The sequence below is a fragment of the Argiope bruennichi genome, chromosome 1 (genome assembly GCF_947563725.1).
Source record: "Argiope bruennichi chromosome 1, qqArgBrue1.1, whole genome shotgun sequence".
NCBI lineage: Eukaryota > Metazoa > Arthropoda > Arachnida > Araneae > Araneidae > Argiope > Argiope bruennichi.
Genome location: NC_079151.1, coordinates 89,994,390 through 90,019,418, shown reverse-complemented (window position 1 = coordinate 90,019,418; position 25,029 = coordinate 89,994,390). Strand labels below are relative to the sequence as shown.

At 28.7% G+C, this 25,029-nt stretch overlaps 1 protein-coding gene across 1 annotated transcript in view; it reads left to right on the top strand.

The window, feature by feature from the left end:
- Nucleotides 1-24,818, top strand: part of LOC129967011 (serine proteinase stubble-like) — a 44,711-nt gene extending 19,893 nt beyond the window's left edge. The window contains exons 2-8 of the mRNA XM_056081645.1: nt 11,018-11,172; nt 12,836-13,006; nt 15,810-15,886; nt 17,687-17,787; nt 19,494-19,762; nt 21,110-21,267; nt 22,743-24,818. Of these exons, the coding sequence (XP_055937620.1) occupies nt 11,018-11,172; nt 12,836-13,006; nt 15,810-15,886; nt 17,687-17,787; nt 19,494-19,762; nt 21,110-21,267; nt 22,743-22,901 (1,090 nt within the window). The 3' untranslated portion in view covers nt 22,902-24,818. The remainder of the gene's footprint in view (nt 1-11,017; nt 11,173-12,835; nt 13,007-15,809; nt 15,887-17,686; nt 17,788-19,493; nt 19,763-21,109; nt 21,268-22,742) is intronic.
- The last annotated feature ends 211 nt before the right edge of the window (nt 24,819-25,029 follow it).

Sequence of the window (25,029 nt, the reverse complement as noted above, 5' to 3'; positions counted from 1 at the left end):
GAAAACTAGATTTATAGCTTATATTATATTATATTATAGATAGCTAGATTATATTATAGATGATTTATAAGTAAAAAATATAGCAAAAAAATGTGAACATTTAATAAAAGTTATAACTTTTTTCATTTAAAAATAATTAAAATTAGACAAAATTTCCTCAACGTCTATTAATACTTTTGATACAAATACTAAATAGGTCACTACGTGATTGCAATAATATTATTCAAATAATTACTTGCTACATTATTACTTTTAATACAAACAATAAACATTATTATCAGTGACAGATTTCTGACTTAGGAGAGTAGGTCTATGGCCTCTTAAAAACTTTTTTTTAATTTACTAAAAAAGCAAATTTACAAAAATACAAATTCTATTAGTAACGAAATATTAATATTATTTTATCAAATATCAATCATCAGGTTACGATATATTTCTTTGCATTCAATTTGTTATAATATCATTTATAAAAACCGAACTTATGTTTCAATGAAATATTATACAAGTGTAGTTGCCGTAAAGTCTTGAATATAATAAATAAATTAAAATGAATCACTTTCATGCAATTGATATAGTAAAAAAGTATATAATTTTTACTGAATTACAGTGAATCGATTTATATTTAAATGAAAATAGAAATATCAATTTTTACATATTTTTGCTGTTGAAATCAAATCAATTGTAGATCTCAGAAATATCATCAATATTGCTTGTAACAAGGCATAAATAATCAAAACGAATAACATGCTTAATAATATTTTTACATTTTTTGATTATTCAACAAACTATTACATATTTTAATGAAATTTGATATATTATACAAGTGTAGTTGTCGCAAAGTCTTTATTTAGAAATATATAACCAAGAAAGTTATTCTGTTCTATAATCATGACAAATTTTAATGAAATTTGATATAGATACAGAAGCATATTATCAAAAAATTTATACCATATAAAGAAATGGTGAACTTAATCTTCTTAGATGCCAAATAAGCAAATTTATAAAAAATACAAATTTTATAAAATATATAAAACATTTAAATTAATACTAATTATAAAATAAAACATAAAATATAAGATATTAATATTAGTTATAAAATATTAATATTTTATCAAATATCATTGATAAAGTTTCCCATAAATTTCTTTGCATTCAATTTGTTATTATAGTCTTTATAGAGATCGAATTTTTCTTTCAATTATATTTTGAACAAACGTGGCTTCAATAAAGTGTTGAATAATAATTAATAAATATAGTTAATGAAATTCATTTTCGCAGTTAATACAATTAACATAATTAATTATCATGCGGATTATTAAAAATGTACTTGAATATTATTTGACCAGTTTATTAAAAGAAAAACCTCATAATATGTACTATCAAGAATTTTAAAATGTCTAAATCTGCCACTGATAATTGCAATTATATCATCCGAATAATAAAATAAAATATTTGTTTCAACTATTTCTTAATCTTAAATTATACTTAAAAAGGGTTGCTTAGTTCGAAAAATCTGCTCAATCTTTACAGTTTTCAGGAATTTTCATCTTTTGTGGTGAAAACTATACTGATCAAGTGATATAAAATTTCAGTGTTAAATGGCAAACACTAATATTATATCACTCATGTTTTCTGTTTTACCACAGAAATATTTTTCAGTATAGATGTTATTGCTCCTACAGAGTGTTGTTTATATCACAAATCAGAAGCCGAGTGAAAAAAAAATGGGGGTAAAAGACAGTTCTGGTTTCTTTTTCAAGTTCTCCCCAGCAGCATTCAAGTGACGGTTTGAACCCGAGTGCTCCGAATTCTTGCAGGAACTGCTATCATGACACTACGAGTTGTTTCGACACAACGAATGGCTTAGAGAGCCCACGGGCACAAAGCTCGCATCTTTTTCTTTTCACTCCTTCGGGCAGAACTAAACGCTTGGGTTGCATACTTTGTATAACTCTTTGAAGAGAGCATACTTCTTTCTTTTTCTTTTCTTCCTTTTTTTCTTTCCTTGTGGCGTGGTGACCTAGAAAAAAGTTTCCGATTCACTCAGGAGAAGAGGAAAGCTATTAGAGAAGCATCCATGCTGCCATTGTTTATCAGTGCTAGACACTTAATTATGATGATTCGGGTTGTGAGTTTTCATTTGTACTCTCCATCATAAGCAGCATGCATTAAGGTGCATCAGGTAATGCATCATACAGAAATGTTTTCGGTTTAGCGGACATGGGACAGTTTGACAGCTGAGCTTATTAAAAATTCTAAATGTGTCGGCAATTCGGGTGCGACGCTTCGTTGAAACAACAATTATTTTGGAAAAATATTTTAAAACCTCTTTGTTTATTTGAGAAATGAGATCAATGATTTAAACTTTGGAAATGTAAGTATTTGTTAGATCAGAAATATAAAATGTTCCAAAAATTGTATACAGATTATGTAAACAAATGATACTGCTTTGAAAATATAACTTTTTTTTAAGAAATTTTTAAAATCCCTGCCTTTGTTTGAAAAATGAGGCCGATTATATCCTAACAAATGCTATAAAATAAGAATTTGTTAGGAAAGATAAAATGATGCGAAAAATGTGTACAGACTTTTAAAAAAATTGTTACAAAAACAAATGGCGCTTCTTTGGAAATTAATCTTTTTTCCCGAAATATTTCCAAATATTTGTGGGTTTTTTTTTCTTTTGAGAAAGGAGATGATTTTTTCCACATATTCAAAACAAATATTTCTTAGAACAGAACAATAAAGTGTCCCACTAAATGTATACATATTTAAAAAGAGTAACTATTACATAAAGAAATGACTCTTCCACAAAATAACTTTATAGAGAAATATTTTCAAATCTCTGCTTTCCATATAATAGAAAAATAGATTGTTTGTTTGTTTGTTTCTTATGGCACTTGCCTGTGACAAGCCCGCTGTTACGAAGACAGCGATTTAAGCCTGAGGGGGACGTCTCTTATTTTTTATAGCAGCGCCAACTAGGGCCAAGAGTACGACTTTGCTACTCACGCATCACTCATTCGCTTGCACAACCCCTTTTTACAGGAGGGCACATTCACACATCTCACAGATAGAACAACAGAAGAACAACCATGCCCAAACCGGGACTCGAACCCGGGACGCCCAGATCACGGGGAAGACGCGCTACCCCTATGCCAGGACGCCGGCAGAAAAATAGATTATAATAGTATATAAAATAGATTATAACAGTATATATTTCCATATAATAGTATATAGATTTTAAAAAATAATAGTTAGAAATTGTAATGATAATATTACAATTTTTTTTTTATTTATGTGTTTATTTGAAAAATGAGATCCATTGTTTCCACTCATGCAGAAGAAATATTTGTTAGGGAAGAAGAACTAATTGTACCTGAAAAATTGTACCAGACTTCAAAAAAATGACTATTGCTATTAATCAACTATCGTATTATATTGAAATTTTTTCTAGCCTCTGTGTTTTAAAAATGAGATTGGTGGGTCCCAAAAAACCAAAACAACTATTAATGAGTGCAGAAATATATTGTATTTCATAAAATGTTAACAGTCTGTTATGCTCAAAATGCGATATCTATGTATTGTTTATGTTTCAAAAATGCGATATCTATGTACGCAAAATAAGCATATGTTTGTGTAGAAATACAAAGTGTCCCAAAACTGCATGCACAATTAAAAAAAATAAATGTGACATAAATGATGCTTCATTCAAAAATCTTTCTGGGCGAATTTTTTTTTAAATCTTTATGTTTGTTTCAACAATGATATCGATTGTTTCTATTTAAGTAAAACAAATATTTATTAAATAGAACTATAAATTGTTCCAATAAATATATACAGATTTTTTTTAAAATGTAACTCTTCCGAAACAAATGGCGCTTCCTTAAAACGTCTTTTTTGGGAGGAAATATTTTCATATATGCTTGAAACATGAAATCAACTATTTCCATATAAACGTATTATGAAAAATTAATCTATTATGAAAAATTTATAGGTTTTTATAGACATTATTTTAAACCATTATTTACTTTTTATGGACATTTATTTTTTGTAGACATTATTTGATGAATTATTTTAGTTTAGTTTAGTTATATTATTGTCCCATTTTAAAGCAACACTAGGGCTATTTTGGAAGAGACCTCGTAATTTCGAACCACAGTCAGATGACGAGGACGACACCGGAGCTGGCACCCTCCCCCCCCCCCTTCCTCTTCAAACTTCCACCCCACGCCAGCGGGGGACATGAATTTATTGTTAAACGGGTGCGCATAATATGAAAAGGACACATCTAAGTAAAGTCAAGAGCTGCTAAGTTACATTTATATTTGTTTGATGTAAATTAATCTAAATCTTCATATTTAAAAGACATATCTGTTTCGACTTATTTTGCTCCGAAAATGTGAAAGATCTTTTCCGTTAGTGACGAATATCACAAATCGGACAATAACAATATATTCTATAACGTAGAATATGGTAAAAATGTAGATATCGGGAATCTAATACAAAATTTAACAGCATTGCAAAACTTTGCTCTTAAAATATTTACAAATATTTTTTTTAAGTATTTTATCCACGAATAGCGAACATAGAGTTCGATCTAAGTTTGAAAATGAAGTTTACAACACGAAATTTTCAAAATTCTGCATAGAATTAATTGAAATTGATTTCGACTACAAGCTGAGGCATAGTTTGTAATATTTAACTACGAGTATTATTAACTTTCCAGACAAAAATTTGTTTAAGCTGAAAAGTTGTTTAATTTTTTTGTTTGATTAAATTATTTTTAATTTATTTTGTATCTTCATGAAATCAATGAACCAAAAAAATATAAACTTTTCTTTTGAGTTCTTATTTTATAGATTAACGTTTATTTGCATCTAACATAATTTAATTTAATGGAAAATCTAAACAAAGAAAGCCCTAAACACATATCATGTTCAAGAAAATGTTAATTATATTTTAAAGAAAACATTATTAAATGGGAAGTAAACTCAGATTTATATTACAAGATTTAAAAATATAAGAATGTGGAATCATTTTGACTTTAGAAATTTATAATTTACCATGTGTGTAATCATTGGTATTTGATATTATCTATCAATTTATAAAAATAATTTCCATGATTGTCTCTGAGCATAGTGAATTGATATGTATTGAAAGAAAAGTTGCATATTTTTTGTAGCAGAAACGAAAATTTGGACATTTGTTTTCGAAAATTTGGACATTTAGTTTCCAATAAACTAAAACATGATTTTATGAAATTTGGTGTGAATGTAGAAATATGTTAAAAAGAAAGTTTTACTCTGTAACAGCTTTCATAGCCCTAGAGGCTTTTCTAAACACAGAATGCGTGATAGATGGATAAATGAGGCATGCAAAATTTACCCTGGTGAATATATCTGGGACGCTTTTGAAAAGGAAATTTGCAATTCGTTGTCTGTATTAGAGAATCAATTACCAACTATAAAACGCATTGCCGCTGGAGTGGTACTGACTAAGTCCCAGAAGGACATCATATCAAGTGCACCAAAAAGAAAAACAATATATTTTTATTTTAAAATAGGTCTAGAATAATGTAACTATATTAAACCAACATAAAAATAAACACCTCTAAACTATTTTCACACGGGAATTACAAAAACTTATATGATTGTGATAAGAAAACGATATACGAGAAATATCAGCTATATACATTCCTTCATTAATCCTTTCCTTCTATAAAAATGTCAAGCTTTTAATGGGTTTTAATTAATTACCCTTTTCTTAATCTGAATTGTGCTCATTGTTAGCTTCTGCCATCACTCTCATGAAATCATCTCCTCAAAGTACCCCCTCAGGCAGAATTTTGTGTGGCTTCTTCTTGAATAGATACAGTGTAGCAGCTGAGGTCAGCTGCAATGAAATAAACGCACATTTCTAGCTGCAATGACCGCTAATTATGATTATCCGAAAAGCTCTGAATAGCTTGCGTGCTGTGAGGGTTTATGACACATGGTTCTCATCTCCTCCCAGCTAAAAACTGAAAACAAAATAATCCCTTTTTTTCTCTCTCTCTCTAATAAAATACGGCCCATTTTATTTCGGAGAAAGCGATTTTTTCCCCTTTTCTTTTTTCTCATTTAGTGAAAGGCCATATATGATTTTAAATTAAATAAGATAATCATTTGATTTATTAATCTAAAGACAGTAATTAGCGGCTTTGGCAGTTCTCGGGAGGGGGGAGGGTATACATTTTTTGCCTCTTCTTTCAATAACTGATCAATTTAGTTTATATTTTAACAAATTATTATATATAACAATATATATAACATATATTATTATAATTTTATATTATAACAATTATTCAGCGTATTAATCGTTCAATTAGTATCTTAAACTGAAAATAAAGAGCTAATTAAAGTAAATTATCATGTTAATTTCGTTTACTTATCTTCCCGTTTTAAAGCAACATTAGGGCTCATTTAGGAAGGATCTCATAATTTTGAACCGGTTCAGATGACTAGGATGACACCTGAGCTGGTATTCTCCCTTTCCAAGCTTCCACGCCACGCTAATGGGAGAACATTTGTCTCAGACGGATTTAGCGTGCATCAAAGCGTAATGTTACCTCTTACTGCCTATGAAGAATCTTATTCCACCCAATAGAAAGAAATAGAAAACCCATAATGTGACCTTACAGTTTTAAGATTTTATTAAGAAAGCAAATGAATAGAAGCATCGGAGGTATTTATTTCGAAATAAGATATAAATACTATTCCATTTTATAATAACTTCTTTACTTATTTAATGCACTTTTATATGGGCAACCATTACTTATAGGAAACACATTTTTAAACAAAGCTAGATTAATTTATTATATTCTCTGTGGCAATGACATTCCGGCACTTTTTTTTTTTTTTTTTGGATACGTAGTATATAGGAAAAAAGTATTGTAATCGCCAGAAAATTCGGACATGATATTTTGACGAGTCTCCTTGTTTCAGACCTACCTGAGTCCGAAAAAAAAATTGAAATTATGTTTGTCTCTCTATGAATACAATGAAAACGCTTTCGGCTAAAGGAATATCATATTTGGCATATGGTTTTAATGCTAAATTAATTGATACCTATCAAATTTTGGATGAAATTCATCTACAAGAAGTCTGATTGTGCAATTACAAATGAATATGATAACTGTTGTTCGGTAAATATCATAATCTAAATCTGTTAATAGACATTTAGCAGACGATTCCTTTTCAGACATTTTATAACCGCTACTACTTTTATTTTGTTAAAATATTATTAAAAAGTAAAAGCAAACGATTTTTTCTTTGATAAACATACTTTGTTAATATTATTTCGTTTATTTTTTGTATAATAGCTGATGATCAATTGTAATCCTTCTGGAATCTGGCAATGTTTGTAAGATGCGCTGTTAAGTTGAAAGAATAAACAATCCGATGGAATTCTAAATTGCTTGGAGTATTATTTAAGTTTTAAGAATTTAAGATACTCTGCAAGCTATAAGTTGAAGCTTAAGAAAACGGGTAGTTCTCTAGAAAGCATGCAAAAACTGCAAAACGAAGGATGAATAAAACTTAGTTCACAGATTTAACATCTAAACTGTAGGTCTACGTCAAATTTTGAACCAAATCTTAGATAGAGTTAAAATTATGTCGTTATATACTTTCGTATAACAAATATTTCGATCTTAAACTTACAGCTGTCAGCAGGTGTCGTCCTCGTCATCTGACCACGGTTCAAAATAACGAGGTCCGTCCCAAAATAGCCCTTGTAATGCTTCAAACGGGACGTTAATATAACTAAACTAAACTAAACTACAGCTGTCAGAAATGAGGTGTTAAGGATTGGATCTTTTGATGCATGATTAGAACTGAAATCTAGAGAATATTTGGAATTTTAAGAAATTTTGCCATTGAATAAGAATAATGTGCTTCCGGATAATGTATATTGATTAAGAATAATACACTTTTCTTAATATACTACAAATGGAAAACGCCAGTACAATCAAATCGCCCCGTTACCCAAAACATTATCCAAGTTTAGAGGCACTGAAATTCTCACATTCATAGTTTTAAGAATTTCATAGATTTAATGTTCATAGATTATTTCATAGAGTTAAAGTTCTTGAAGTAATATTATTCATAGATTTAAGAACTTGATTCATAGATTTAAGTTCATAGATTTAAAGAACTTGAACCACCAAAATTTTGCTACATTTCTAATAAAATTTGGGAGTTTATTCCATGAAGTAATATTATTTCGAAAAAGGTTTATTGGTCTGATAAGAGATGTGCAATGTCACTAATTATTGGTAAGAAATGTCATAAATTCAAAACATCATGAAATAAATTTTAAAAATTCTTTTTAAAAAAATTAAAGTTTTGTGGAGTGGCAACTACCTTTGGCTATATTGAACCAATCTTCAAATTAGGAATTTTTTTATAAAAAATAAAACCATTGAGAATTTAGTAAAATGACTATGCTTAAACAGATAAACGTGTTTTAAAAGCTATATAACATCAAGAGAAGAAAGAACAACAAATTGTCATAATATTTGATTAGTTTATATTTATGTGTACGACTGTAAGTAGTTACTTCCAAATATCTTCAAATATTTGTTTAGGTTTTTGTTGGTTTATTTCACATTTAGTGGAATATTCTTACAATAGAGAAGAAAACAAAATTCATGAAATGAGAGATATTTCAGTAACTGTTTATTGACTTTTAATCAAACTGAATTCTATATAGTTTTCAAACGCGTGCAAAAATAAAAAGCAAGATAATAAAACATTGGAAGTATATCTGCTAGATCAGTTGCGCTTGAAAGAATATTATTGTAAGTCTCTTTTTATCTTTAAATATTTAAAAGAAGAATAGCTGAGACTAAAATAAGATATAAAATGGGGTCTTGCCCAAGCTTTAAAGCTTTAGCTTTAAATCTTGACGTTTGCAATTCGTCAGAGGTCCTATTCATTCTCTTTTTTTATATATATAAATTGACAAATATATATTGTATACCATAAATCAAGCGTTTTCTGACCTAAGTTCCACCTGAATGATGTTTGAAATGTGCCATTGTTGTTTAATGCCTGTAAATCATTTCGAAGATTTCGATAACTCCATGATTTTGCTAACTTTTCAACTCTATCGAAAGAAAGTCAAAAGAAGTTATTGACTTCAACAATAATAAATCGTAAAAACAATGGTTTTATTTTAGTAGATGAACATCGTTTCAACATGCCAGTAAATGAGGGTATATTTTATTCCCTTCAAACTACTTTACTCGAAAATGGATGGCGTTTCATTTCAATTAACCATAAAAAAATTCATCTTAATTCCTTCTAGAAATTCTGTAAACCCACATTTCACAAAAGTCTGATAAACTTTTTTATCGATTTTAAAGCAGTTTTTAAATTATTTTCAAACATTTAAATATTTTTGCACCGAAATGTTTTTTTTAAGGTAAGTTCGGAGGAGATTTTTTTTTAAAAAATTAATGTTTATAGGGCGTTTTTTTGTATTAATATAAGTACAAAAGGATGAATAAAAGTGAAAATATTTAAATATATATCTAGCTTTTGAAGAAAAGACATATTTTGATGTAAATTTTAGCATTTATTTATAAAAGGATTCTGGAAAAAATAATTGTTATAGTTTTTTTTTTCCTTTGTAACATTACATGTGTAACATGTCTTAGAGTGTTACTATTATCTAAGAATTATATTCAAAAATGAAATTCTTGAGGGTAATATATGAAATTATCTATAAAATATTGGAATTTTTTCAGCATTATTTACATTAAACAATCATAAATCCACTTCTAGAGCATTCAACCACTTCTAGAGCACAGTTTTTCCTTTTCCTTTGTAACATAACATATGTAAAATGTCTTAGAGTGTTACTAACTATTATCTAAGAATTATATTCAAAAATGAAATTCTTGAGGGTAATATATGAAATTATCTATAAAATATTGGAATTTTTTCAACAATATTTACATTAAACAATCATAAATCCACTTCTAGAGCATTCAACAGCAAATCCATTGTTCATTACATTCTACTTAACATAATGAGAAATAATTACAATTTCATTAAGATATTTTGATTATTTTTTGAGATATGACAATACACGTACAGTAAAATTATGAAAAACTCATTCTTCAGAAAACGAATTTAAAGTTTTTAAATGCTTATAAAAAAAAGAATCACTTACATGTCAAAAATTTGCTATAACTTAGCTTCTAATTGGCATAGAGATAAAATAAAGATGTCATTGCAAACAAACACGTGACTTTTTTTTTTTTTTTTTTTTTTTGAAACTGCAAAAAAAATGAAAATGCGAATTTTCATCCAAACTGGTATTTCAATCGAGTCAGATACTTTTAGTAAATAATTTACTATGATTTTTATTAATTTACTTATGATTAATTTACTTATGAATTGGATACAATTAAACTTACGGATAACAGATACTTTTAAGTAAATAATTTTGCTGTTGAAGTCAAGTGTATGTTAGTGTTGTGCAGTATGCACGTGTGTACGATATGCATGTGTGTGAACGTGCAAAAAATATTTAAAAAGATAAGTAAGTAACAATTGCATATAATCCTATATAAATAATATGCATAAATCATAAAAGATAAAAACAACATTGTGTTTTTTACGTGATTCATCTAGGAGCATGCTGTGGCAGCAAAAAAACAAGTGAACAATGGTATGCAAGAAATGTTTTAATTTAAAACTTAACATCAGCACTTGTTGCAAGTTTTATAACAATTATCTGATCAACGATATAATTTTTAATAGCTTCCAAACCAAACAATCTGCTCACCTCTTATCGCGGTATTAATTACTGTAATGTCTATACAATGGAACAAAAGAATGAAGCAATTAATATCTTCTTATGATGATAATATTAAGGATCCGTTTTCTGCTATCTACTGCAGTTATTTCATTGTGATATGAATGTATTGTCCTTGATGAGTATTTAACATCCTTTTATCCTACAGGTTGCTCCTCTGTTTTCTCCTCCCTGTGGTATCCAGCCTAAGCTACAGCAGTCGTCGCATATCCCCTGTGCCCCTGGGGCCCTCGGAGGCGAGGGCCCCCACATTCGATACAAACATCGCTCTCAATCTTCTCAACTTCGCACAACAGCTGTTATGTATGTATTCTAGAAAAATTATTTTCTCATAAATTATAATGTCATTTTGAAGTTACATAAGAGCTTTTAGGGGACGGCTCTTGCAATTTTAAGATATGGTTAAATATTCAAAACAATACCACAGGTGAATCTTTCCCACCTTGTTCATCTATAAAATCGAATGTTAAAAATATAGGTCAAATTTCATTCACTTTAGTGCTATCATTTTCAAATACACATATAAAAATACAAAGACACTCTCTTGTTAAAGAATATCCTCCAAAGTCTTCTGCATACTTATAGTCTAGATATTAACAAGCAATTGATGTTAACAAGCAATATTATCTTCATTAAATTCTTGAAATCATGTTCCCCACCAAACACTCCCTTTTTTCCTTACTGTATCGTGTACAGTTGTTGTGCTATTATTTTTGTGTATCCTATGTCATCTTCAAAAATTTTTAATAAATCTTTGCACGCATATCCATTCAACTGGCAGGGAATCCTAGAGATTTCAAATTCGAAGGTATTCTGTGATGAAAAGAGAAAGTTTTAATGTTAGAAACCATATACCAATTTCATTTGTCAGATCCATGTATCTTTTTTACCCTTTATGTTGTTCACAAACAGACTAAAAAGACGGGATTTTAAAAATATTTTTTGACTACAGAAGGTTTAATTTTGAATTCTTGGGGAATGATCAAAATCTCGCTCTCTCTCTCAACATTTTCTGACGAATATAACACTTTTTGTATCTGAAGATCTTAACCGAAGCAAAAATTATTAGCTAAATAAAAATGTTTTCATGGTTAACTAAAATAATTATATTTTCTAAACATAAACTTGATGCTTTTGATTTGGAAGGAGGACGAGAACTAGATGAGAACTGGAACACCTATTATTTAAAGTTTGAACATATACACAGAGGAAATTAAGATTCTGAACTTCCCATGAAATTTCATGCTTTTATCTTTTAAAACCTGTTGCACTTTAAAGGAGTCTGAATGAACACTTGAAATTAATTTCAACTCAAAATATTCACTGCAGACTATCTCTTACACAACAGTTACAGAATCTTGCTCTCATTTCGGACATCATACAATTCGTCAAATTTCTGCATTGTCCATATCGCCGCGATAGTACCGAAGGCACTTAGTTTATTACAAAATGACCAACATTAAGACATTCACAGATTTCTTCCGATATGGATATGTTCCATCATTAGATGCGTGAAAAAAATTTTCATTTTAAAAAGTAAGAAAGTAATAAAATGTAGAATTTAAATGCAGTTTGGTAAAATTTAAATATTTTGGAATACTCAATCTTCTGAGAAGGCAACTTTAAATTTACTGCTGAAAGGTCGAGTAATAGTTTAAGATCAAATGCATTAAAATCAAGGCAGCATCTCTTAGCAAGTCAGGGTATTATAGATTGAGTCATAAATATTGAAAACCTCTGTGATTTTGAAAGAAACCTCGTTTTTAATTCATACCTGTTTTAATGGCGTGCTCAATACCACCATTAAATTCACATGCCTGAATTACCTTCAAAGGAACCGTTCTGTGATTTTATCGATTAAATGAATGCTGTTTTCAAGAATATTGCTCATAATGTGCATTGTAGACATGCCATTCTTAGATATTGTAATTATTATAAATAGAGGATTTGTGAAATTTAATTTCAGCTGCTCCTCGCACTTGCTTCTACCAGGGCAACAGCTACTCCTGCGGTCTGAGCATTGGCTGTTGGCTGCAGGGAAAGAGGTCCATGGACCTGTGCAGTGGAGGGGTGGTCTGGTCCTGCTGCGTGCCAAAGAATGCCGAACCCAACAAGGTGGCTATCGTCAAGTCAGCAAGTGAGAACCACTTACTCTTTCCAATTCTGTTTGAAGAATTAAAATTTAAGTGTTGAAATGTCAATGTCAAGAGAGCGGAATTATTTATACTTTTAAAAAGTCTGATTTCAATAAGAACAGCATGTTTTAAGAAAAAATTTTAACTAACCAGATTTTTTTTCAAAGATTTCAGAGATAAAAAAGGAAATATTTCCAATTAGTATTTGAATTTAAAAAGAAAAATTATAATAACAAATAAGAACAGAAATGTTTACTTAATATCATTTTACTTAAATATCATTTTTGCTTAGACTGAGTTAGGCTGATAAATGGAATTTCTTATTTTAATAAATTATAATATTCTTTAGATGTATAAAAATTGTTCCAAATTGATAATCAGGATTTTTTCTAAAATATCAATAAGTGTCAAATTGTTGTTTTCTTAGTTTTTTCTGCTTTTTTTCCTTCGATAATTATAATAAGTTCTTTGATGTGTTCTGTGTTCCTCGTTTGTATTACTTGTATTTATTTTTTTCAGGTCTATCTATTTAGTTCAGCAAACTAAAATATACCGTTTTTTTAATCTTAACATTAACCTTTTTTATATTTTTACTTATTTCATATTAATAACATTTTTGCACACTCAACAAATCATAAATAATTTTAAAACCATCCTAGCAAAGGGTGTATTACTGATAACATAACAGTTCGTAATTAAAATTCGAAGAAGCTTCTGACGAAATCTAACGTTGAATGGATTAGATATTGTTATCTTTTTTCTATCTACTGTCTTTAATGTGATACTTACTTTTTTTTATAAGAATTTAAATTCTTAGAAAAAATTAATAGCCTTCAGTAAGATAAGAGTTCGATATTTAGCTGAAACTATCAATAATTCATTCCGTTTAAGTTCTTCTTAACGAATTTCACGAAACATTTGATATAACAAGAGTTTTACCCGAAACTTTCCAATAAAATTTTATTTTATAAATTTTAAATCAATCATAAAAAATAATTTCAAATTATACTGAAGTGACAATATGAACCCTGACTGACCCAAAACCTGATGCATAGAAATGCAGTTGTCGAGAAATCATATAAATTAAATATGTTATCTTAAATAAAAGTCATTGCGGTTAATGTATGAATATATACATGTACGTTCCACTTCTCTTCCTAAACAATAGGGTTGAATTTAACCAAATTTTGAATCCTTTTTGTTGCAAAAGAGAAAAAAATATTGTCGACATTTGAAAATTCAAAAATTGATCAAACACTCAATTAATTAGAAACTAACCAAAATTTCACCTTTTTTCCATAATAACATTAAAGAAAATTTTTCCAATGGAAATATTTTTAAATCGCCTTAAAATTTTAAATTTTACCTTTTCAATGATATCGTTTTTATTTCTGCAGAATATTTCTTTCAAGTATTATTTAGTTTTAGTTTAATATAAGCCTCATTAAAATTCATGTTAACTTCGAAGTTTTCTGCCAGTACTTTTTAATTCTTTTTTTTTTTAATACCTATCTTTTTGCCAGATTTTCATTTATTCCAAAAACTAAACAATATCCAATGGCAAGCATAGGTCAATCGTTGAAATGGAGACAAGAACAAAGCCCTTGCTAGCAAACGGAACAAATATTCGATGACAATAGCTGCTCCAGGCTATGAGAAATTAACCAATATGTTTCTTTCTTTTTTACTTTTTTTTGTACTTAAAGTTTCGAGAAAATTAATTCGAAAAAAATAATGCAGTCATAAAATTAAAAATTTAATCTGTTTAAAGATATCAATTTAATTTTTGTGCAATTTTTTTTTGAATTGTTAATATTTCTTTAGAAAATTTAATTGATTTTAAAATAAAAAAAAAATATTTAGCTATTTCTTTTTTGCTAAAAAATACGTTAGGAATTTAAAGTATTCTATTATTATATCTATTATTTTTCAAATTTTTGTTTTCTTTCAATATCTATATTGCTAAGGGCCTATTATAATATTTTACTCAAAAGAAGCTTCTACATTAAAAATATTATACGTAAAAGAATTTTAATTCCGAATTAATGAACTAATTATATGAGTATTTTTCTTCTTATTGTTGTTTTAATGTCGCAAATGGAACAATGCTTATAAGGTTTTACTTTTTTCTGCATATGTTTACTCCATTTAGTGTTCAGTGTCGCAAGTGATAGATATATTATTACTATCAAAATTATTTTATATCTCCTGGAAAAAAGCCTGCCGATAAACTTCTTGGAAAATTCTAGCATTACGTATTATTTATAAAAAAGCTGAAACATTCTGCAACGATTGTTAGCTAGAATGTTTTTTTCTAGCATTACGTATTATTTATAAAACCGTTTAAACATTCTGCAACGATTGTTAGAAAGAATGTTTTTTTCTAGCATTACGTATTATTTATAAAACCGCTGAAACCTTCTGCAGCGATTGTTTGCAAGAATGTTTGTTTTCTTCCACTTTCTCGTACACTTTCGTTTTGTGGAGCGTCTTTTGTTCATAAAACTCATCGTAGTATATTGAATAGATTCGAGTACACATTTTGGACCTCTTTCCATTGATCGATTGGGCTCAAAAACTAATATAAAATAAATAAAATTGATTTCTCTTTGTATGGGTTAATGTTGGAAATATAAAACATACGAACTGACGAGCATATTATCATTTGCGTCGTGTTAACACGCAATTAATGAATGCAATTAATTAACACGCAACACGATTAATTCTTCCTTTAATGCATATATCATTTTCTATGCAAACGAATATGGATTGATATTACTTTAAAAATATACCTTTTCTATTAAGCTTGCGGAAAGACCTACATCAGAGATTCAAAAATAGTTGGAGGAGAAAACACAACATTTGGAAACCAACCTTGGCATGTAAGTTGGATCTTATCTTGTATTCGTGACAATTATGAATGTAATTATGCTATTATATTATTATGAATGGAATTATGTATTTTCAATTCTTATTCCTGATTCATTCGCATAATTTAATTTAATTTAAATGTTTCTTTAAAGAAAAATTCCTCCGTTCTTCGAATCAGAATTATAAACAATCTCTTCGCATTTAAAGAAAATCATAAATCTTTTACGCTGTTTCTAAATAAGTACTATGACAGCTTGCGAGCTTTCTAGTTACACGTTCATCTATTATTGACAGAAGTTGCTGCACGCATCATAAAATGCTCAATAAATGCCGAAAAATAATAAAATACTCAAAAAAATACAAAAGAGTTAATATGTAAAATAAAGTTATAGAATTTTGTTTCTTCAGGTTTGTGTGGAAACTAAAAGTTATGCAAGTTCGAAAGTCTACTGGATAATAAAGAAGCGTCCAAAAATTCTATATTAAAACAATATTTTTAATACTCTCCACGAGTGCAGAACTTGTGTAAGGAACTGTCTAAGGACGACTGTTGCCGCAATCTCGATACTGCTCCGGACATGAGATCAAACCATGAGACGAACTTACATTGATTCTAATTTTATAAAACTCAGTTCCAGGAAGCCAGTTAAAAATTTAAATGAAATCATCTTCCATTTTAATAACTGAATATCACGCTGAGTAATTGTTTTTTAGCATAAATTCAAAATTATTTCAATGTCTTTCTCATTTGTTATGACATAGGACTAAAACTTCCATATAAAAAGTGAAAAAGTGCTAAAAAATGATAATAATAAATGTGCAGATATTTTATTCGTTTGACTCTTAAACTAATCCAAGTCTTTTACATTATGAATGAAAACTTATTCAAAAACGGTTTTGGAAGTGGATGTATGACAGAAGAGAACAATATTAAATAAAAAAAAATTGTAGCAAGCTGGAAGGCAAAGGTCTTTTACATCTAAGTTACTATCTGGCAACATAAATTGTTGATGTCAAAATTAAGGCTTGAAAATCACTTTTCAGCCCCTAACTTCTAAGATATTGCAGATCGAAAAACCTTAAATGCAAAAGTAGTTCGTCTTAATAAGGCGCTAATTTGGCTAATTAAGTTTATTTTTCTAATTTCAATATTGAGAAAGTTATAGCGAAATGAAAATTTCTACCCTACCATTTCCACCTCCTTTGCGCTAAATGGACCATTTATGAACTCATCTGAGATTTTTACATTTCTAACAATATATTTCAAGCCACTTAAAATCCAAACAAAGTTACTCTATTATAAACTTTTGAACGAAGGGTGGTAAAGAACTGAAAAAATGTTCCCGAAGTCCTGTCATGAGAACCATTGCAATAAGAGTTTTCCTGTAGGAATTTACCTTAAAAAAAACTAATCAAAGACTGAAAGAGCATATAAAAATTCCCTAAATGAATGTCAATATATCAAATCAATTGCAAGTTCTAATTTATCCCCATTTTTAAATTTCATGCGTATTCTTATTCCTAAAATGCATATATCAGGAAATCGTAACATGTCATGCGATGGGTCTTATGTCTAGAAAACTTGCTATACCAACTCTTACTATCTATGCGTTTGCTACATTTTTAAATAAAGGCGCCAACAGCGCCAATTCCAAATTGTTAATTTATTTCTTCACAATCATTTTACAATCGCCACTTCCTAATAACTTGAGAATTTTCCTAGTTTCTTGAACTAACCTACCATTTCCTATAAACTCGGTCTCTATGCTAATAAAATTTCATCTTTTTTTTCTTTTTCGACTTCGTGACAGGTTGGGGTGATCAAGAGGGCGCTGATGTCTCAGAAGATCGCTTGCGGCGGAGCTCTGATCCATGAGAAGTGGGTCATCACAGCGGCGCACTGTGTTTACAAGTTAGTAAGCTCTTTGGTCATTATTTATACTCGCCATGAATTAAAAAAAAAATCTTTTACTGATGATCTTCCCCTAGTTTTCAAAGACCCACGAGTGTGACTTTGTGGTCATAGATTTATTTTTGGAGCAATTGTATCTCGTAAGAAATACTCAGTAGATCGAAAGGAATTTTATCTTCTAATCATATCTATTCTATCTGAATAACTAGTTGTTATATTATTTCGTCTGGTATGACATTCACATATTTAATGATAATATATATAAATTATTTTAAGAAAGGCGACAAGACACCATAGATTATCTGGGGTTATCCCGGATTTCACAATTTTTTAAGGACTGAAAAAAGTACTAAAGCTGTACCGTGTTCTGATTGTTTAAGTGTTCTGCGTTGTTCTGAATTTTCCTTTTAAATAAATAGCTCATTAATTAAAGATATAAATTAAATTTTATTTTTCAAATATTAAAGAAGAGCCTAATTTTAAATTCCCTTATGCTTACATATTAAAAATAAATTCGTAATCGGGATTAACTGGGAGATTCCAATTTTTGACTCTTTTTCTAGATTAAAAAAAAAATGTCCTGGAATTGAATTAAATTTTAGGGATTTTTATTTTTTAATTATCAGTTTATAATTCATTTAAAAGCGATTAAATATTCTTTATTTTTAAAAATATTATATTCGTTAAATTTTCCGATTTCTTAACGCAAAACATTATCTTCCTCACCTAACTATTGAAGATATAAAAAAAAATACTTTATTATAAAAAACATGCAATATATTATTTATATTTCTTTATCCCTCCATATTTTCTGTAATAGTTAATTATTTCATTATTACTGAATTTTTATTTTAATCATTTATTTATTTATATATTTTCTGCATTTTTCCGACACTCCCTATGCTTCTGAATTTTAAAATGGCCGATATTGAATTTCACGCAAATTCATCATTAAAATTCCAGGGAATCGAATGAAATAATTTTTAATTTTTAACTTTTCAAAACGAATAATAATCAGTTTTTTTCTCATCTAATTTATGCTATTGAAGATAGTTTCAAATTTGTCTGTGATATTTTATGGTCTCACTTCTACAAGTTGCAATTGCATGTACACAAAGACACTAGTATATACAGACACATTTCCCAAGATGTAAAAATGGGCTCCATAGTAAAAATTTACACATATTTTCTACTTACATAAAAAATTCGATAGAAGCAAAAATAGAAAAGGCTACGATTGTTACCCATGCATTTAAATGGATTTTTGTGAAATGAGATCTATTAATTATTCTAGTTTTAAAACTATTCTTTCCACGAAAATCTTTTCACCTATTTAAGACCATTGATGCATATTTTCAGATACCGAAAATATTAAAATTTTATTTTCTAGATCTTCCAAATTTGTTCCACTAAATAAAGGAAATTAATTTTATTTAAAGAGTTAGGTTATTTAAGTTTATATTATCCTTTTTTTCTCCTGTTCTCAAAAAAAAAAATTATTATTGAGTGAATACCTTTGCATTAAGGGGTTTTAATCAAATTCATAGAGCAATTTTTGCTATAAAAAGAAAACACAAAGATTTCCTCATATTCTTCAATATTAATAGCCACGTGAGTGTTTCTCTTAAATATTCACTAAATATAATAAATACTCTTAAATATTCACTTCTTCTCTTAAATATCACTTTCCCCTTTTCGTTTTTCAGAACCCCTGCAACGACACTGCGCGTGCGCGTAGGCGAATACAACATCCGAGAGAATTCAGAGCAATTTCCTCACGAAGAATACAGTGTAAAGCGCAAAGTAGTGAATGAGGACTACGAACCTGCCACCTACCGGCACGATATTGCATTACTAGAGCTCTCCCATCCGGTGGTATACAGAAAACACATTGTGCCCATTTGCCTACCAGAGAAACTGGATAACTTCACAGGACGGTTGGCAACTGTCACAGGGTGGGGGAGAACTAGTTATGGTAAGTATCTTCGTCATTCCCAGAATATTTATCACAATGAGCATTAAACTATCTCATGAAAATAATTTTCAAGATTATTCATCTCATGCCAGTTTGAGGGTAGATGGCCTTTGTGAATATGCAATAATATGCAACTATTACAATTATTTTTGACTGACTGTGCATTCAGATAGCAGCAATCGTTAATGCTAATCACAACAGTATTTTTTATTTCCATTATAACTCATACCCATTATCATGCCACATAATTTTTTAGATGAAAAGCAATGCATTATTTTAAAAAGTTTTAATTTTTCCTCTATATTAAAGATTTTTCTTTCAAGCGTTTCACATCACACTGTTTCAGTCTTTTATATAACCACAAAGAGTTGCATCTACATGCATTATTCTTGTAATATTTCAAATAATTACTGCCATAGATTTTAACCCATAAACACGAGATTGTTGACTTTATTCAGCATTCTTCCACATCGCTTGTTATTTAGGTATCTGAAAAGAAGAAGAAAATATTTTGAATTTTTATATTTATAAATATAAATATTTATGATCTATGCATTTAATATTGCTAATTTACAACTACATAATTCCTTAAGTGTTAAGAATTTATTTAAATATTATTTTTTGAAAATTTATAGCTAGAACTTATTATTGTATCTTTTGAAATAAATATCTCTGCCTTATAACAGAAAATGGATTTTAGCAAAGTATTTAATATTGAAAATAAATTCGAAAGCATAAAAGAATTTGTATATTTTGAGGGTATTATTAAATTTCCAAGTACTTGTATTTTGTCAATTTTTGAAAAATATAAACTATTAATTACCTCCTTTATTTATGATGCACAAATCACTGTTTAATACTTTAAGTAGTCAATAGATGGCAGCACGACATTTAATGTAATTGTGATCGTCATTTTTTTCTTTTGATATTAATGGAAGAATAGTAGTAATCATTTGACTTGTATTTTTAAGTTCCATATTAATATTAGTTTTAAAAAAAATAATGCTTTTTTACTTATAACACAGTAAAAAGTATATTCTAGGAACAATTTTAAACTTTTACTGGTTAATAACAGTCAAGATTACAATTTAGAAATTAAATATTCTGAAAATTAAATTTAGAGAAATTGCGCTTTATAAAATTCTAAAAATTAATATTAAACAGTCCATTTATTTAGAAAAAAATACACGCTGTTGGTTTTAGCCATATACTTGGCCAGATTATTTGTACACTCATTTCCCTATATTATCGGTTTCATAAATCCAAATATATTATTGTATATCCTATTTTATGAATGTTTATAACATATTAACAGATCATTTAATGAAATTACACCATTTTTTTCAGGTCGTAGAACACCTCCAAACATTCTTCAAAAGGTCAGTGTAGAAGTGATCGCAACTGACACCTGCCAAGAATGGCTTCAAATAGCAGGCAGAAAAGAAACCGTTTATCCCACCATGATTTGTGCTGGCTACAAAGAAGGCGGGAAAGATTCCTGTCAGGTAATAATTTCAAACGATTACTTTGTTTGATGCTTTCTTTAAATTCTTAAATGAAAAAGAAAAAATCTCTGAAACTTCTACACGTTTTGTAATGTTTATTTTAATATTGAAATTGTGTCATTTTCTGGTGCTATATAAAATATTAGAAAGTTTTCTTATTAGAAATGGAATCTTTTACGAATGCATTTGGATAATTAAAAAGCTTACATTCGATCTTCTCATACTCACTTCAAAAGTGAGGATGAAAAGCTTCCGGAATGGTGGTTGGTTCTCGCCATCCTGGTGGGTATAGAAAAAGATGGGGGTTGCTACCTCCCATCAATGACGGGACGTATTTCCCAAGGGAAAGGTTGTACCGCGGCCGATGATGGACCTTGGGACTCAACTATAGTTCCCGCCAGTGATTTTGTCGCGGCTGTCCGTCATTTAGATTTTTCTGTGTGCCTTTGGGCAGGTTGGAGTAGTTGGTTAAGGTTACATTCGATTCTCAAAATGAATTTAGAAGTTTTCATTTTGCTTTCAGTAATAGTTGTGCTCTTTCATAAAATAATATCAATGTGTCTTAATACGCTTGGATTTAACTTGACTTACTTTCTATTTACATGGATGGATTGGCATTGTTAATTTTCTAGTGATGAGCTAGTGTTTTGAATTTTATACAGTGAAACCTCTCTAAAGCGTCTTACTTCTGTTCCTTATAAACTTGGCAATGTAGAAAGTTTGGCTAGTTTGAAAGGTTTTATTTTTCGAAAAAAGAAAAAAAAGGTAGTTGCAAGTAAAAATTTCTTATTTCTGCATAAATATAGTAAGTATCTTAAGAAAAAAATACTTTTCGTAAAGATATTTTTTTAATCCAATTTATGTTTGCTGAAATATTTTATGATCTTTCAGAAATTTTTAACTTGCTTTTTTTAATTGAAAAAATAAAACCCTAATTGATTTGCTGATAATTATTATGAAACCGATAATATTATCAGAAATTTTATTCTAGAATCAACGATTTTGTTTATTTATATTATCCCACTATTGAACGATTTGGTTAACTTGTTTCGTTAATTTCCTATTATCAAACTGATACAAATTTTCAATCCACCTATGTAAATTTAAAAGTACGCTTATATTGAGCAAAGATTTTTAAAAAGCTACGCTTGAGCAAAGATTTTTTTAAAAAAACCACATGCCAGAGCCTACATTCTGGTATTAGTAAATGTAGCCGCTGATCTTAAGCAGTTGTAAAAGCCTCCTTTGGAGCCAAAAAAACTTTTTACTCAACATTTTCCCCCCTTCTATGTTTTTTGCACATTTTTGAAATTAATATTTTAAACTTATGGTATAAAATAGCTTAATAAATAATTATTTTACTAATTGTATTATCTAATGAACAGAAAGAACCCCCATTCACATAAACATATACAGAGAAAAATTTTAAATTTCTCTCCTCAACCTTACTGATTATCTCTTCTACTTCTTTCCAGGGCGATTCCGGTGGTCCCTTGACAATCAGAGAAGACGGTCGAACGACTCTCATAGGACTGGTTTCCTGGGGTGTCGGATGTGCTAGACCCAACCTACCTGGAGTTTATACTAAAATAACGGAATATCTGGACTGGATCCGTATTCATATGAAATCATAGCATTTAATTCCACGTCCTCGTCACATTTTTCTCCAAAGCATTAAGTTTGCATCAGACTATAATAATTTCATTTGTGATTAAATGCTGGAGACTTTCCTAGTCCAAGAAGGATAAAATTATACTTTGATGTATTAAGATAATCTTGTTCTTCATGGGCAAAGAAAATGTGAGCGTGGTCTTTCATACTGGCTGAAGTTAGCTGTAATGAGACTTTTGGCTCTGATATATCGTGTAATGGCATTTAAACTTTTAGACGTATTTTTATCATCATGTGAATTGTAAACAAGAACTTAATTAGGAAGTACACATATTCATTTGGCTAAAGAAAGCTGTTACCAAGAAAATAATAAAAAAAATAAATAGTCTGTCGTAATGAGTGCTGGATGGTGAAATCAATTTCTGAATCACGAACGCTTCATCTTTTAAAAACCGTTAAAACTGTTAACTGCCTTTAGTAAATTAATTCCTTTTACTCTGAGTCGGAATTGAATTTTTTCTAGTGATAATTTAAATTTAAAAAATATTTTGAGCTAAATTTCATTTTACGAAAAAAATAAGATGAGTAAATTATTATCAAACAAGTTTTTATTCATGTAAAAAATGAGTTTTTATCGTTTGCTTTATTCAATGAACGATAATATTTTCAGAATTATCTTTCATTTAATTTAATAGCGTGGAGAAGAAAAATCATGAAGGAATAAAAAAAGCTAAAAATTAGGTTAAAATAATTAAAAAATAAACATATTATAATTTTAATTAATAAAAGATCCGTTAAGTTAATTTTAAAATAAATAGTATGAATAGTTACAACAATTCAATCAGAATATTTTTCTGTATACTGTTAATGAAAAAAATGAAAAATTATAAACATTTCAAATTATTAAAATTATGTTACGAACAAAGTCTGTATTTCATCTTAGTTTTAATATTTTTAAAGAAATGTTACTTAAAAACAATAATTTTTATAAAATGATACTTTTCTACATTGAATAGTTTTATTAGCTTTAATTAAGAAATACTTTCATAAGAGAATATATGCTACCTTTTTTAGGTGCTTAAAGATTCATTCAAATTTATTTCTTTTAAAAATTAAGAATTTAACGTTTTACGAAGAAATTTCTTTTAAAAATCGTCAGAATGTAACAAAACCTTGACAAAAAATAACAGTCAAGATCTTGGTGGAGAATGTATTTAAAAAAAGACCCGCAGTCCAGTTAATCTCCAGTTAATGAAAATTAATAAAACTTTGCGAAAATAGCTTTGAAGTGTTTATAAAAATAACGTTTAGAAATCATCAAAATACTAAGAGCCATCATTTGTGATTAAGATGTATTTAAAAAGCACACAACTTGAAAACAGGACACTGTTGCATTCAGAATTCATTTTAGAACGCAGGTGCAATACTTCTGTTTTTCCTTCTCACATTGTTATCTGAATAAATACGTATAAACAAGACCATTCAAACTTTTGAATATCATATGACCAGTTTATATTTTCTATTGTAAATATATATATATAAATATTTGTTTTTATTCTTTGTTGTAGCTGTCTTGTAAATATTAAAATATTCGAAGCTAAGAACGTCAAAAACCGTTTGGTTTACTGAAAGAGTCATTGCCCTACTTTCAATGTGTAAACCTTCTTCAATAAGGCAATGAAATTAGCCTTGAATACTTCCGGAACGATTTTGTAGTAGTAGTATTTCCTCATCACAAGTCAAGTTGTAAAATATCAGCTTTTGCTTCGATTAAGATGCCAAATAAATCGTATTTAAGCTGGACTTAACTATGTATAAAATGAAATGGCTTTCTTAGCTCCATAAATGAAGATCGAAAAATTTTTGTGAATTTTATAAAAAGGCATAAATATTAATCATATAAGAAAGATTGTGAATAAAAAGATTTATGAACTTTTCTGCTTTGTTGTCTTTCTCTTATTTTATAATCTTAACTAAAATGTGAAAGTTTATAACGTCTTGTTAGTTTCCACAAGAAAAAAAGAAAATCGGAAAAGTTGTGTGGGCAAGTATTGACTATGTTTGGGATGAAGTTTTAAAAAAACATTCGAAAACAATTATATTTTTGAATATTTGCATAAAAGAGATTGCAAAAACATAAATGAAACCAAA